The sequence below is a fragment of the Electrophorus electricus genome, chromosome 11 (assembly GCF_041902795.1).
Source record: "Electrophorus electricus isolate QZ-2024a chromosome 11, ASM4190279v1, whole genome shotgun sequence".
In the NCBI taxonomy this organism is placed as follows: Eukaryota; Metazoa; Chordata; class Actinopteri; order Gymnotiformes; family Gymnotidae; genus Electrophorus; species Electrophorus electricus.
In genome coordinates this window covers 24,884,025-24,900,486 of record NC_137507.1, presented here as the reverse complement: position 1 = coordinate 24,900,486, position 16,462 = coordinate 24,884,025, and the positions used below count along the sequence as shown (strand labels likewise).

At 38.6% G+C, this 16,462-nt stretch overlaps 3 protein-coding genes across 3 annotated transcripts; all 3 read left to right on the top strand.

Moving 5' to 3' along the window:
* Positions 1–11: 11 nt before the first annotated feature.
* Positions 12–3,940, top strand: xcr1b.1 (chemokine (C motif) receptor 1b, duplicate 1). Its single transcript, XM_027021191.3, has 2 exons — positions 12–97; positions 1,455–3,940. The coding sequence occupies exon 2, from the start codon at positions 1,456–1,458 to the stop codon at positions 2,485–2,487; it is 1,032 nt and encodes a 343-aa protein (XP_026876992.2). The 5' UTR covers positions 12–97; position 1,455; the 3' UTR covers positions 2,488–3,940.
* Positions 3,941–9,007: 5,067 nt separating this feature from the next.
* On the top strand, positions 9,008–11,365 carry xcr1b.2 (chemokine (C motif) receptor 1b, duplicate 2). The gene is made up of 2 exons (XM_027021168.3): positions 9,008–10,626; positions 11,226–11,365. The coding sequence occupies exon 1, from the start codon at positions 9,521–9,523 to the stop codon at positions 10,586–10,588; it is 1,068 nt and encodes a 355-aa protein (XP_026876969.3). The 5' UTR covers positions 9,008–9,520; the 3' UTR covers positions 10,589–10,626; positions 11,226–11,365.
* xcr1b.3 (chemokine (C motif) receptor 1b, duplicate 3) lies at positions 11,250–15,066 on the top strand. The gene has a single exon (XM_081723902.1). The coding sequence runs from the start codon at positions 11,250–11,252 to the stop codon at positions 12,312–12,314; it is 1,065 nt and encodes a 354-aa protein (XP_081580028.1). The 3' UTR covers positions 12,315–15,066.
* Positions 15,067–16,462: the final 1,396 nt, after the last annotated feature.

Genomic DNA, 16,462 nt, shown 5'->3' with positions numbered 1-16,462 from the left:
TTCAAAAGAGAAATGAGGCAGGTATCAGTAATCTTATTCACTTCAACCTTAAAACAACACACCAGTTTTGGAGAACATTTCGGACCTTTATCCTAAGGTAGGAAAAATTGAAGAATAAATTATAATACACTCCCATTGTAATATGTATAATATCAAATTCTTAAGAATTTCACTTGGTAAGATTAAAATGTTAATTAGCCAACAAGCCAAGAAATATATTGAATCATCTATAATAATTTTGGAGTAGAGAAATATATATTGTCTGCATTCAGGCTGTTTTACCTTGATATATCAAGAACATTTTTGCATTGAAATCAATAATAAGTAGAACAATAAGTGGAGGTAAATTTGAATTTAAAATCAGTTTAAAGTCACAGTTTTGGAAAAAATGTCTTGGCTACAAAGTATAAAAGTGTTTTTACATTACATTTATAGCATTTAGCAGACACTCTTATCCAGAGCGACTTAGCAAAGTGCTTTGTCATTTACTCATAGAATATCGTAGTACTGTACAGTATGGTAGAGTCTAACATAACAATGAACTAGAATACAGGGATCAATGTTGATACCTAGAAGTACAAAATACATAAGGTCCATCTTAAACAATGATAAGTGCAATAAACAATAAGTGCTAGAGTTTGTTAAACAAACAATACCCTACAATAAGTATGAAATTAGTCAATATGGGAGCAGTGTCAGTTGTCCTTTAAATAATCTGCAAATAGATGGGTCTTCAGTCTGCAAGGGACTTTGCTGTCCAGACAGCAAGTGAGAGTTCATTCCATCTTGGAGCCAGGACAGAATATATCTTGACAAGTCCTGAAGCAAGGTATTTCAAGCTGAGCCGTACTTGAGGTTCGAAGTACTCGAGGTTACGGATTGGGCTTTGACCATTGACCTCATGTATGGCAAGCATCAAGGTTTTGACTGGGAGCCAATGAAGGGAGCACAGCAGTGGAGTAACATGTAAACTTTGGAAGACTGAAGACCAGCCATGCTGCTGCATTCTGGACAAATTGTAGAGGTTTGATGGCTCTTAGAGGAAGACCAGCAAGTAGCAAGTTGCAGTAGTCTAGCTTTGATATCACAAGAGACTGCACAAGCACCTGGGTAGCTCCCTGCGAGAGAAAGGGCCGAATCCTTCATATGTTACAAAGGAGAAATCTGCAAACTACACCTGTAGTTAGTAATTACAGCTAACAAGCAACTAACAACTAGGTTCAGAAAATTAGCCCTGAATTTCACAGAATCTAAAGTAGAGGTAAATAAACTCAGAGACTACCTTAACCAACCAGAGAATAATCCAATGAGGGAAAAACCAAAGTACACTGAATCTGACTTTAGAGGTGTCCAAATTTAAGTCAGTTCAATAAGTGCTGAGCCCGACCCTCAATTCACACCTAAGGCCAAGAATTGTTCTGAATTTAATCTGAATTGTTTTTTTTTTCCCTTAGCATGGACGATAATGAAAATACTTCCATGGTCTATGACTATACGATGGACTACGATAATGACATATGCAAAAAGACTGAAGTCACAAAGTTTGGTGCAGTCGTCACTTCAGTCTTTTTCACAGTGGTCATCATGTTCAGTTGTGTGGGCAACGGGCTGGTCTTGTGGATCCTGATCAAATACGAGAACCTGAAGTCCATGACCAACACCTTCCTCTTGAACTTGGCCATCTCTGACCTGGTCTTTACTATCGGCCTACCCTTCTGGGCGTCCTACCTTGTCTCTAACCAGGGCTGGCTGTTTGATGAGCCTGCCTGCAAAGCAATCAACTTCATATTCTTCGTAGGCTTTTACAGCAGCACAATCTTCTTAACAGTGATGACGGTGCACCGCTACATGGCAGTGGTTCATCCACTTTCTGTTGTTTTAAAGAGAAAGTCGTTCCACAGCACTCTGACCTCAGTGATCATCTGGCTACTGAGCATCTTCACAGCAATGCCTCACGTCATCTTCAACACGGTAGGATCCCACTCCAACAGCATTGAGGAAATATTTTACTGCGACTATGACAACATCAACTGGAAGCTGGTTGGTACCTACCTGCAAAATTTCTTCTTCCTCACCGCCTTCATCACCATCAGTTTTTGCTACATCCAGATCCTCCAGCGTTTGCTCAGACCCACCTCCCACACACGTCGTAAGACTGTCCGACTCATCCTCTGCATCGTAGTGGTGTTCTTCCTGGGCTGGGTTCCGTACAATGTGGCCATCTTCCTTGACTCCTTGATTTCATGGGAAGTGGCCCCACTGAATGATTGCATCGTCAGCACCATTGTGGACTACGTTTATTATGTGTCCCGCTTAGTAGCTTTCTCTCACTGTTGCCTAAATCCTTTGTTTTATGTCTTTATGGGGATAAAGTTCAGAAACCACTTGAAGAAGATGCTCTGGAATGTCTCCAGGAATGGGAGTCAGCCTCAGAACCGCCACAGCAATCTCATCTACTCAAACGGGGAAGAAATCTCCATGTACTAGCTGGTACATCTTAAAGTTGTACAGATAAATGTAAGAGAACATCCAATGAACTTTTTATTAGCTTACATTAGCTTACATTTATTAGCTTACATGCATTCTTATACTTCATTGCTGTACATAATCAACTACTTGTGAATGACAATACTGCTTTACATCTTTTTTTAATGGTGAACTTGAATTGTTTTTTTATATGATTATTACAAAAACCTATTTCCTTAATTATTGTAGGTTTATAATTTGCATGCCATATCTTGTATGTTTGAAAGCATGATGCACATATTAATGTCTTTAAATAATCATATAATGTAATGTCCTGTAAATGTGTTCATAGATAAACAAAAATAGATAAACAACAGAACTTAAATATATTCCATTTTGTATGCTTTTGTGCATTAGCCTACATAACATTATCTACCCCTTCTCACTGGATGCTGCTGATTTCAGGTCTTTTGGCTCTTGGACAACTCTTCTGATAATTCTTTTCACTCTTCTGTCTGAAATCTTGTGGGAAGCGCTTGGTTGTGGCCGGTTTATGGTGAAATAATGTTCTTTCCACTTCCGGATTATGGCCCAACAGTGCTCACTGGAAACTTCAGTAGTTTAGAAATTCTGTAACCAGTGCCATCAGTATGTTTTACAACAATAAGGTTGCAAAGGTCATGAGAGAGCTCACTGGCTTTACCCATCATGTGATGTTTCTTGTGTGGCACCTTGGTAATGAGACACCTTTTTATAGACCATCAGTTGAACCAAGTTGCACTAAGTTGAAGGAATGCTTTCTAATTACGGATAGATTTCAGCTGGTGTCGTGACTTTCCATGGCTTTTTGCACCTCTCTTTCTTCATGCATTCGATATTTTTTCCCTGTGTCATTTCTCTTTATTACACAACTTAATTTATGGACATCTATGGTTTGATTTCTTTGCATGTGTGGATTGGATAGGTTGATACCAACATCTGGTGAGAATTTCATGCCAATAGCACCTTTAGAAATATATTTACTTAGAAAATTGGTGACGTGTTCAGTACTTTTCACCCACTGTAGACTATAGGCTGTGTTTTTATCAACTAGGCTACAGTTATGCAACTAATACTGCCACAACAATGCTGTTGTTTTTACCTTATTGAAATCATAATCATATATCCACACTAACTGGAGGGGTTGAAATAAAGCACCTTGATTTTTAACCTCATCATATTAAGCATTAAGTATTTAAGCATTTCTTCCTACAATGGTTGAGAACAATTGGCACCAATTCTTAGAAAGCTCCAAAGTTAAAAGGTATGTACAGAGTTTGCACTGATTGGACCAAACCATAATGCAGACAAAAAATATTCCAAATAAATTCCAAAGTTTTCCACCAAATATTTGTAGGCTTTGGGGTTTTATAGTAACAGCTGTTCTGTAAAAGGACGATCAACATGCTATCAGATAATTACCATCAAAAATAAATTTTTCTCCTCATACAAAAACTGCCTGATTGATCATTTGTTTTTGGAATGTTTTGGTATTTTTGAATAGCATGTAAATTATAGAATAAAAACATGTAAACTATACAATTTTAGAAGCCCTCCAAAGGCTTTTTTTTTTTTTTTTTGCACTAGCATAAAAAACTTGGGGCTTCTTGAGACCAGGCATAACAGTTCCAGAGGGCTATGATAGAAAACATGCTTACCATCTCTATCACTATAAGTGAAGAGAACTGTGAGTTCTGCTTCAAAGGTGATTGGTACAGCACAGCACAGCATCTCTAATACTTATATAGAGAGTATGAGGAAAAAGGGGCCTACAACACCCAGCTATCATATTGTAGACCTTCCATCTGAAGATGCTCTGGGCTATTAAAGCAAGAACCTCCTAGTTTCTTGGCAGCACTTACTGTAAAATGGTTCAAGAACTGAACAGGGTTTCAGTAATTTCATGTATTCCAAATTTGAGGATTTATTGATAAACCTTCTCGTGTGCACTCTGCTTATAGTATTATCTTGCTTGAGTGTATAGTTCATTGTATGTAATCCAGTTTAAACTCTTTTAGTGGCCTGTCACATGAAAATTCAGAGTCTATGAAAAGGGATGGTCAAGTTTCATGTGTAATTGGGAACAATGCTTTCTATATTGGTTTCATAAGACAATTGATGCAGGTATCAGAAATCTTATTCACTTCAACCTTAAAACAACACACCAGTTTTGGAGAACATTTTGGACATTTTTTATCCTAAGGTAAGAAAAAATGAAGAATACATTATAATACACTCCCATTGTAACATGTATAATATCAAATTCTTAAGAATTTCACTTGGTAAGATTAAAATGTTAATTAGCCAACAAGCCAAAAAATATATTGAATAATCTATAATAATTTTGGAGTAGAGAAATATATATTGTCTGCATTCAGGCTGTTTTACCTTGATTTATCAAGAACATTTTTGTATTGAAATCAATAATAAGTAGAACAATAAGTGGGGGTAAATTTGAAATTAAAATCAGTTTAAAGTCACAGTTTTGGAAAAAATGTCTTGGCTACAAAGTATAAAAGTGTTTTTACATTACATTTATAGCATTTAGCAGACACTCTTATCCAGAGCGACTTAGCAAAGTGCTTTGTCATTTACTCATAGAATATCGTAGTACTGTACAGTATGGTAGAGTCTAACATAACAATGAACTAGAATACAGGGATCAATGCTGATACCTAGAAGTACAAAATACATAAGGTCTTGTCATCCACAGAGCTCAAGCCAGTGTAACATTTGAGGGAGAACTGAGCTTCTGTGACTCAGTGGGGAAGTGGCCCCACTGAATGATTGCATCGTCAGCACCATTGTGGACTACGTTTGTTATGTCTCCCGCTTAGTAGCTTTCTCTCATCGTTGCCTAAATCCTTTGTTTTATGTCTTTATGGGGATAAAGTTCAGAAACCACTTGAAGAAGATGCTCTGGATTGTCTCCAGGAATGGGACTCAGCCTCAGAACCGCCACAGCAATCTCATCTACTCAAACGGGGAAGAAATCTCCATGTACTAGCTGGTACATCTTAAAGTTGTACAGATAAATGTAAGAGAACATCCAATGAACTTTTTATTAGCTTACATTAGTTTACATTTATTAGCTTACATGCATTCTTATACTTCATTGCTGTACATAATCAACTACTTGTGAATGACAATACTGCTTTACATCTTTTTTTAATGGTGAACTTGAATTGTTTTTTTATATGATTATTACAAAAACCTATTTCCTTAATTATTGTAGGTTTATAATTTGCATGCCATATCTTGTATGTTTGAAAGCATGATGCACATATTAATGTCTTTAAATAATCATATAATGTAATGTCCTGTAAATGTGTTCATAGATAAACAAAAATAGATAAACAACAGAACTTAAATTTATTCCATTTTGTATGCTTTTGTGCATTAGCCTACATAACATTATGTCCCCGTTCTCACAGTGCTGGCATTCCAAGCTCATATCTTCCATTCATATTCAGTAGAAAATAAATGAAAAAAAAATTTCTCATTTTACTTCATTTTATTTAAATATTTACATTGCAATATATCTTAAACAATGACTGCAAGTCCCTGTAAATATTTCAAGATACGCATTATTACTTGCTTCACAGAAACATAACATGAGTGTGCATGCACACACATGCATGCACACACGCACACACACACACACACACACACACACACACACACTGGTGCTCACTGGTGTTCACTGGTGCTCCTGCAGCTAAATTACCTTCTGTGGAAGGTGGTTGAGATTGACCCTCTCGAAAATCCTATGTCATAGTTCTCTAACTAGCTAGCTACAGGCAAACCTGCTCAGTGGGTGAAAGACAGAATGGAACAGTTAAACGCACACAAGACAATCCCCATGTCAGTGTTAGAGCAGACTTTAAATCTTTCCCCAGTAATAGAATTTTGTTCCGCTGATTTGGAGAGAGACTGAGGGAAAATGACGCATAGTTGAATTTGAGGTAGGCATTGTTCATACGTTTGAAGTACTGAAAACATTTTGTGGTTGGAGCCTGGAGCCCACAGCTTGTGATTGGATCCAGAGGTACCAAAATGTTCGGCTCAGACTCAGAAGGAAGTCAGGGACTATGGAAAAGAGGCCCACAGGGTGTACGCACCAAGCATAGACAATGATGATCCACTGCAAACAGATATGTAAAGGGGATCATTTGTACGTGTGTGGGTAAAAAAGATAGTAAGATAATTCCTTTTTGCTGGTATTTGGGGGAGGGGGGGTTACACAGTACAGTGGGTCTCGATAACAGTTCCATCTGAGTTGAAAATTGTAATGTTTTCTGTTTTTTCTTTCTGCTCAATTTCTCTGTTCTTTTTTCCCATCCACCTCTAAGTATGGGGAACAAGACCACATAGGTTATTCTAGCAAAGGTCTCAGGGACAGCCAGTGTGGAAAGTGAAGTGTAATTAAGCAAATTAAACTGTTGGATTAACTAACTGGGGAAATGCTTGGGAATGGCACATTGAGTGTGAATAGATTGATGGCATGTAGACAGCTAATCAAAGAAAAGACTTGGAAATAGAAACACTTCTAAATAGACGAAACAAAGCATATAACTTTAAAAAGTGGGAATCAAAGGCAAGAAGGGAACAAAATAAAATAATATAAGATTCTGTCCGATTAAAAAATAGTAATGATCAACAAGTTCAAGCTGCACACTCAGTGCCAAAAGACTGGATTTAATCTTAATGCTGGATTTTATTGAGTTAACCCTTTTACAAGTTCTGTCTGGTGATAATAGATATGTTTTCAAAGTGGCCCAAATGTCTTCCTTGTAAATATGCAGACACTAAGTCAGTGACTAAACATTTTATATGAGAGGTAACTGCAATATGGTGGGTCCTTTAATGCATTCACATGGGAAAGATCAAACAGAACAAAAAATCTGTCATCATGTGAAATGCTGACAAGTGGACCAATGCATATTTTAACAAGCATCCAGTATATTAACTATATTTTATCAAGCCTTATTGGAGGCTGCAGGAGAACCCAGTATGGGACATAGAGTTGGGAGAGTGGGTGGTAGTGAAGAACTCATTGTAGCGAAGGACAGCGAGCAGAAAGGAAAACTGAGCGGGTGAGGCAGAGGTGTCTGCACCAGAGGAAATACAAGGTTCACTATGGGTATAGCTGAACGGACTAAAGAAACTGGTATTATCGATTTTTTGGGAAAAGAGATCTTGCTTCTGTACTCTTCAAAACGACCAAGGTATCAGGACAGTAGACTCAGACGACTGGAGATATTGGAAGTGAGCGACATTGCGAGAGTGTCACAATCTCATATTGAAGTGAGAGTGAGGGATAATAAAATGATATCGCATATTTACAAATAGTTTTTGTCATAGAAAGAATCAGGGAGACTACTGGTGTTGGTCCATGTCTACACAGGTTGACGATTGGTGCAGCAGAGTTATCTGTCAGGTGATAGCTACATTATACGTGTAATGAAGAGCTCAAAAATTGAATGAAGACATAGCCGGAGCTGTTCGGAAATCCGACAGATGAACCCGAGAGCGTATATAAATCCGGTTGCGGGAAACAACCGGATTAGTGTTGGGATTAATGGTGGTAGCCACTGTTCTGTTAATAGTATTTGGGGAAAAAGTGAGATGATGGAAGCAAATGACAAATGTATGGATGAAAATGGACACGACAGGAACTCACAATTATGGCACCCAAGTACATGTAGAAAGGCTTGCTATCAAATGGAGGGAGTGGGAGACCCTGTAAGAATTTCCTACATTGCGACTCCCTTTTCTGTACAGTAAACAGTCTTTTCTCTCCAGCTGTATTAAAGATCTCTCCTCTGTCATTTTTGTCTATTTTTAGCAAAAGGCTACGTCAAATATAGTCTGAACTTGTGGCAGATGGCTGTATCATTTTAGATATTCTATGAAGTCTGAACATGTCGCACCTGCTATATCATTTAAATATTTTCACTTTCTCATTTGCTTTGCCATCTATATATATACTCATGTATATTTGAATAAAACCTGCGTGCTTCTCAGAATCTCTGACTCAGTGTCACTCATTCTGAGAAATGTGCCCCTGGGCCCTGAAGGACAACTAGAACAGCCGAGGCATACTGTGGGGCTAGAGGGACAGGCTAATGAAAATAAGGATTGTTTCCTTATGGACCAACTGGAAGAAAAGAAACCAGGAATAATTATCATGTATTAATGGCAATGACATGCTGAGATGTTGTTTGGTGTGCCGGATGTTTCCTCAAAGTTCTGCTTTCTTTTGCACTGTTGACTGACAGCCACACAAATGCCATTCACACTGTGCAATGTCTGTGAACTTGGAGTATTATTTATTAAAGAAACGTGGTGGTTGAAAACATGAAACATAAAAATCCCTGAAGACAACTCAGGTCAAACTGTCAATTAAAGTATATAATGTCAACAGATTAAACTATTATTTTTTACTCTCTTGTATTGTTTGTAATCTTGGCAACATAATGAATTTATCATATGTTTTTCCTGTGAAAGGATGTTTGGAAGAATGAGCAGATATTTTAGAAATTCTTGTTTGAGAAATAAAGGTAATTGGTTTCACTCTTGCCTCTGAATATTTCTCATTTTACAGAGAATTTCCATGCTCTGCTCTCTGCTATTTACAGTCAGGAATTTCACATACTTTGTGGTTAGTGAACACAAAAGAGAAAATGTATAAAGTGTGCACCAAACAGTTCTTTTCTTTCCGGCCTAAGATAACAAGTTGAGCAAGGCAAAACAGAAAGGGGAAGCACTCTGTCTGAAACATCACATTCTTCTCTCTCAGAAACCTTTTGTATTGCACTCTGGTCATTTCAGTCACTGAGGTAGGCAGGATTTGTGTAGGTCTGATTTGTGTAAATGTTTGGTAATATACATATACAAAAACCTTTGCTAATTGTTGCTAATGTGTTGAGAGTTTATTCTGATTCTAAATAGCTGTAGGAAATGATAGACTTATTTAATTCTTCTGTTACCATCATCTTAACCTTTTAAAGCAATGGACCGAGACATGGCAGTAGATAACAACAGTAACAGCATGAATGACTCATATTCAGATTATGGTGAATTAATCACTATGTGTAATCTGAAATTGTACCATCAAATCACAGCAGCCAGTTTCATTATTATTTTTTGCTTCAGTCTACTAATGAATAGTCTGCTCCTCTATATCCTGGCCCGTTTTGAGGATCTCAACAGAGTGACTATGTTTTTTCTATTAAATTTGGCTATCTTTGACTTGTTGTTCACAATAACTCTTCCTTTATGGGCCACTGATCACTTCTACCAATGGGTTTTTGGAAACATTGCATGCAAGATCCTAATCTGGACCTATTTCATGGGAATCTATGGAAGCCTCATCCTCCTCACAGCCATGACAGTTGACCGCTACTTTGCCATAGTAGTACGTAGTCCGTGGCTAACACACCAACGCAGGCTCAACCTTGCACGAGCAGCCTGCATATGTGCCTGGCTCATCAGTGGAGGAGCCTGTCTGAAAGAAGCCCTGTCTTCCAAAGTTATCTTGGTTGATCAGATCTTCACCTGCAATGCTGAATCATCAGAAGAGGACAAAACGGGGTATTACACACAGTTTGCCTTGCTTTTCCTCCTCCCACTGCTCATCATCATCTTCTGCTACAGCAGAATCCTGCACACGCTCATGTCGACCTCAGCCAGGCAAAAATACAGGACTGTGTTGGTCGTGCTGGGCATTGTCGTGGCTTTCTTCATATGCTGGGGGCCGTATCATATTGTCATGATAGTGACAGCTGTGCAACTTTCACCAGACTGTGTGAGGAGAAACAAACTACACCAGTCCTTTGTCATCTGCCAGATCTTCGCCTATTCCCACTGCTGTGTGAATCCAGTGTTGTACATGCTTAGGAAGAAGTCCAGGACGATCCTATCCAGCATTTTGTTCTGTTCTCCAGAGCTGAGGCAAGCTGGGCCCGAGGGGAGAGCCAATGACTTCAGCCACTCCAACATCCTCCAGCACTCAGTGGTTGATCGCGCAGATGTCTGCAAAACCAAAGAGCAAAATGTAACAGAGCTCAAGCCAGTGTAACATTTGAGGGAGAACTGAGCTTCTGTGACTCCAAACCGGTATGTTTTTTTCTCCCCCCCACCCTCATTTTAATGTGAACTCTTACAATTTTTAGTATAAGTAATGTCATAGAGAAGCTATATACAGTGTTCTTAAGAAAGAGTTGATTAACTTTAATATTTGCATATTCATGTGATAGGCATGTTGTAAAGGAAGTGAAAAAGTTTCATAGAAACGTTTTCCTTAAAAATTCAAATAAAAGAACAAAACCTAACAATCTAACTGGCAACAAAGAAAACAAACCAATTAACAAAATACTTGAGTGAAAAGTTCTATTTTTCAAAAAGTATTTTTAGAACTCTTTTCATTGATTGTGCTTTAACGAGAAAGGATTTCTATTTGTGAGTGTCCTGTAGACAAGCTGGATACAATCTAAGTCATTTGGCAATAAAATCAATTGAAGGTAAAATCTAGAAGATTTTGTCTTTGATAATTGTCATTTTTATCACCATGGTTCTTTATTACTAAGAAAGCAACATAGTGAAAAACATCCACTGGTGACTAAGTGTGATTTAGCTAGAGTAAACTGTAATTAAATAAGTAGTAGCTAGTGCTAACTTTCAGCTCAGTAAAAAAACACTTTCTTTTCTGTATATAGGTCATAAGTCTCAACACTGTTGTTATGGGTTCAGGCATCAAAATGGATCACAATCAGAGTTCGCCAGAAAACTCCACCTACTACCCTGACTATTACTACTTAATGAATGACTCTCTCATTTATGCAACCGAGGACCTGCAGATTGCTGGCACGGTCAGTGCTGTGCTCTACAGCCTTATCATCTGCATCAGTCTCACAGCGAACGGCTTCCTGCTCTGGGTGCTATGGACACGCAAGGGCCCCGTGAGCCCGGCAAACCTGCTGCTCCTGCATCTCACTGTCTCTGACTTGGCATTCACTGTCACGCTGGTGCCTTGGGCCATCTACCATGTCTGGGGCTGGCTCTTCGGGGATCTTGCCTGCAAGGTGCTCAGCGGAACCATCTTTCTGGGTCTCTACAGCTACATGATGTTCCTTACGTGCATGACGGTGCACCGCTACGTGGCGGTGGTGCACGCGGTGAGAAGGGCCGCGTTGAGTGCCTGCCGCGAGAGGCTCTACACCCATCTGACGTGCACCTTTGTGTGGGTCTTTTCCATCGGCTGCAGCTTACCTGAAGCTTTTCTCTCAGTGACCGAAATCACTCCAGATGGCATGACGTGTGGCCCTACCCAACAGTCACTGGACGTGGAGCTAGCTTACCACTACATGCAGCTCTCCATCTTCTTCCTCCTACCATTCCTCATCATCGCATTCTGCTACGCCCGAATCGCAATGACCATTCAGCGTTCTCAGATTGGCAACAGGCAGCACGCGGTGTGGCTGATCTTCTGCATTGTAATAGGGTTTTTCATCTGCTGGACTCCCTACAATGTCACCATCTTCATCCATTCACTGCAGCTCCTAGGACAGCAGGCCACATTTGCGTGGAAAGAAGGACTGGCGTATGCCTATTACATCACTCACATCCTGGCCTACTGCCATTGCTGTCTGAACCCACTCATCCAGATCTTTGGTGGGGTGAAGTTTAGGAGATACCTGTCACTGAGTAGAGGCTTCAGATGCTTGTCAGAGCGAGAGAGGAACCATACTTTCACTTCTCAGGGCACATCTTTCCAGACATCTGCAACAGCTCAGACGTGCATATGATGGTCTGGGGCTCAGAAATGGCTGGAAAGATCTTACAAGATAAATATATGTTGACTTTTTTTAATGCAAAGTTAGTCCTTTTATGATAACAAAAGCCTGTCTTGATTCCTTTCATATTTTAACTGCCTCGCTTTAAACGAAGTATTAGTGGGATATGGGAAATGTTAAAATATGTCACAATGAAACACAAAAAAAGGGATTTGATAGTAAAAAGCAGATCTAAAAACCAAGATGACATTATGCAAAGAATGCTTATTCTCTAGAAACTGTGTTGCAAATGCTTCAATGTGAAATGGATAAGTTCATTTTACTATACAGTAGATGGCAGCAGTGGTCTGAACTCTGAAACATTTAGAGGTTTTGTGGGTTTAAGGCAGAGAACTCAGACAAGGACTAGGCTTTTATCTCTGCATTGCATGTCATATCTGCATTATATATCAGTCAGTGGCCAGATCATGCATTTGTTGCATGCAAGCATAAGGGCTGAATGTGTCTTATGTGGTTTCCCTTCTGCTGTGTTTGCAAAAATAACACAAACAGACAAACAAGAAAAGCACACTGTCTTTATGCCCTAGGTTAGATACCATTATCTTTGGTGGGGAAGATAATTAATTACAATTAATCTTTCACATGAATATCAAAAATCATCTATGTTCTAGGAAGGACTCAGAAGAGTACAAATCCATCTTAGGATTTTATGAAAAATCATACTGCAAATTTCAATACAAAATAATGCTGGAAAAAATATAGCATTAAATAATGAACAGTGGTTTTATTTACTCTAGACCTAGGCCTATATAGCAAAAAGCCTACATCTCAGCTGATTCACAAAGTCATTAGTCTACTTGTTAGATGACTGTGACCTTTAATTATCCTAATCTCCTAGGCTCAGATCATTTAGATTTTGTCTCCATTTATGTAACAGGTAGTTAAGTAGATCTGATGACAAGCCACCTAATAAGTAAGCATAACTGTTTTTTGTGCACATGTAATTGTGATGACTGTGATCCATAATGCATGCCTGTGAAAGATAGAGTACGCTTTGGTGTGTTTAGGTTGGATATGAGTTCAGGTTATTGGAAAAATTAAACTTTTTTTTGTTAAGACCTTCTGCCTACAATAACATAAACCAAAGCTGAAAGTGTTTAACTGTACTTGTGTTCTAGTTTTAGTTAGAGTGAACAATGCATGATAAGAGACTTTTCAAGGCAGGGTTCTGTGGGAGCGTCTTCCAAAAGCACAATTTCATTTCTTAAAATGGTCCTCACTTTGTCCCGCTTCTACGCCACTACTTTAGCGATAGGTTGGGTGGTTGTCTGTAATCATCTTTAGAGCAAGCATAATTTATAAATAGTTTGGGAGCAGCATGGGAGGGTGGAGAGGCGATAAACCAGCACACCACATCTGGTTCCTACATTCTTGAAAGACATCCTCTTTCGCTGTCTCCGAACCTCACTGGCAAATGTGTTACTTAGGTTCGTAGCCAGGAGCTAAACAGCTGTTGTTTTCTACTCGACTGCGTCTCATCAGCCTTCTCTGCCCCCAGTGTTCACTCCCCTCCCTCCTGTTGGACTGCTTTCTTCTTTATTTACTTTTTTTTACTTCTTCTCTAAGCTGGTAATCACATGTTGAGTTAGTCCTCGTTTTTGTTTGTGCGAACTGCTCGCCTCAACCACATTTGCGGCTTCGTTTCAATTACTCTGAAGCACCGCGCGCCGCACTCTGATGATACACCGCAAAACAGTTTCTGTACACCGAAAACTTTATTCGCTGAGAGTTCCAAGTCCGGGAATAATTAAAACTGGTGTTAAACAACGAGTTCTTCAGAAGGGTTGCCCGAAGAGAGCACCCTGCTGAGATCAAGAAACAAAACCATCTACTTGAAATCCGTCGAACCTCATTGGAAGCATGACTGGAACCATATACAATCGAACAATAAAATAGCACCATATGAGATATTTGGTTATGTACAATAGCAATATAATAAGTACTTGATATGAAAAATAACAGATGCCAACTACCATGCATATTTGTAAAAACATCTCAGTCTATCATAGATGTTTTGGGGCGACTTGGCTGCTGTTAAGATCAATAACATAATGAAAACCACAAGTCAGCCAAAAACCACTGCAAGGAAGCCAGGATTTGGCTGTAGATGGTGTGAAGGGAAACCTTCACAGGCTCACCACCCTTTCTAAGTAGAGGGTGGAAGTGTAGGTGTGAATATTTGTGCATAATTGTGACATTGCCAGATATTGTGTGAAGTCGTGTACATTTTTGTTCCGCTGAAAACGTTAATTCATAATTTAACCTGGCTCACTTGAAGGAAATGTTAGTTTGCAAAGAAAATGTATTGATTGTACCTAATGTGTCTATTTATTGAACAAGTCTCATATTTTTGTTTGGTTTTTTAGAGCTGAAGAAAGAGTGAGAGGAGTGTTTCCAAAGGGAGCTCTATAATTAGATATATGGCCTTATTTTCAAATGTCTGCTAATTTAAAATAAAGAAGTCATATTTTATAGTACCTTGTTGCTTTAAGATGCCTAAAACAGGAAGACATGCTGTTGACAGGAGGGTATAATGACCCCCAATTGTAACACATGAACAGCTATGAAACCAAAATTAATGTTGTTTCCTGTACATCTCAGTATCTTGTCTGGTACTGGACTGAGCAGTTCATATGCACACAAAAAATATGCTATATTGCACCGCAATAAATCATTTTCATAAAGATTTTTTTCTTTGTAAATTCTTTATGTAAATATGTTGAACTATTAAAGATGTACAAGATTCCAAAATATATCACAGTATATTAATAAAGTGTTACCCTATTCCCTAGGTATTTAAAATTACATAACACATATTTCAACGATGTGTATTAAGCTTAGGCCTACTCAGAACTGGAGCAAAGGAAACAATGACCCTAGATTCACTTAAGAAGTTTAAACCATCTGATGTGTCTGAACCAGTCTTCTGGACTTTCTAATCAGTTCATAACAAACAGTGACAGGCCTAATAGTTTTCTAGTACTAAAAACATACATATTAGAACAACAGAAAGTGAAAGAAAAATGTCTTGCTTTGCTCATGTTCTGTAATTAATATGCATTAAGGGCAAACAATCTAGGTCTAATTCCTACAAAATGGAGGGTAAAGCACAGTCAAGGGTATGTACAAATAGTGATGTCTTGCTGATTTCTGATGTACTAAAACACTATATTCACTAATGTAAACTAAAAGGATACAAACACTTGATTTCTTTACCTTTACATTGCATTTAAGCAGGCTGTTTGTACTTTACTTACACTTACCTTGTATCTACTCTAACTTTACACCACTAACCTAAATAATCTCATTTTTATGACATTTTATGTAATTTATGACCCACAACATCACTTTTTTCAGAAGTTCTCCACTGGGAAATGCATTAAGGCACTCAAAACCAAAACCAACTGGCACCTGAACTGTGTAATAGTGCTGATATAACACACTTGACAGAAATCACTGCAGTCCAGGTGGAAAACACTGAACTATAAACTGAACTTCAACACTTAAGTGCCTCACATAGGCTGCACTCTTGAACAGTAATCTCTGCCAAAGTGCCTCACACAGCGTTCACTACTGAACTGTAATCTCTGCCGAGGTGCCTCACACATCTTGCACTTCTGAATTATAATCTCTGCTGAAATGCATCACACAGCCAACACTACAGAGCAGTAATCTCTGCTGAAGTGGTTCACACAGCCTGCACTACTGAAATATAATGTCTGCCAAATCGCCTCACACAGCCTATACACTCCTAAATTGTAATCTCTTCTTAAGCGCCTCACACAGCCTGTACTACTGAGCTCCTATGTTTATGCAATACACCTTATGTCACAAATTTGAATTCACTTTGGACAGAAATGTTTCTTGTGTAAACTGTGTCTTGTTTACCCTCAACCTTGTATATTTAGCCCTTGTTACCAACATACTGTAAATTGTGTTCTTGTGCCTTTGTATATTTATTCCACAGTTGTCAGAATTTTGCTCTATTGAGCAGTTTCCATCATATCAAAGCAAATTCCTACTGAAGTACTGATGGATAAAAGTAACTCTGACACTGATTTTCCAAACAAACCCTCATTACGGTTATTCAACTTATTAAT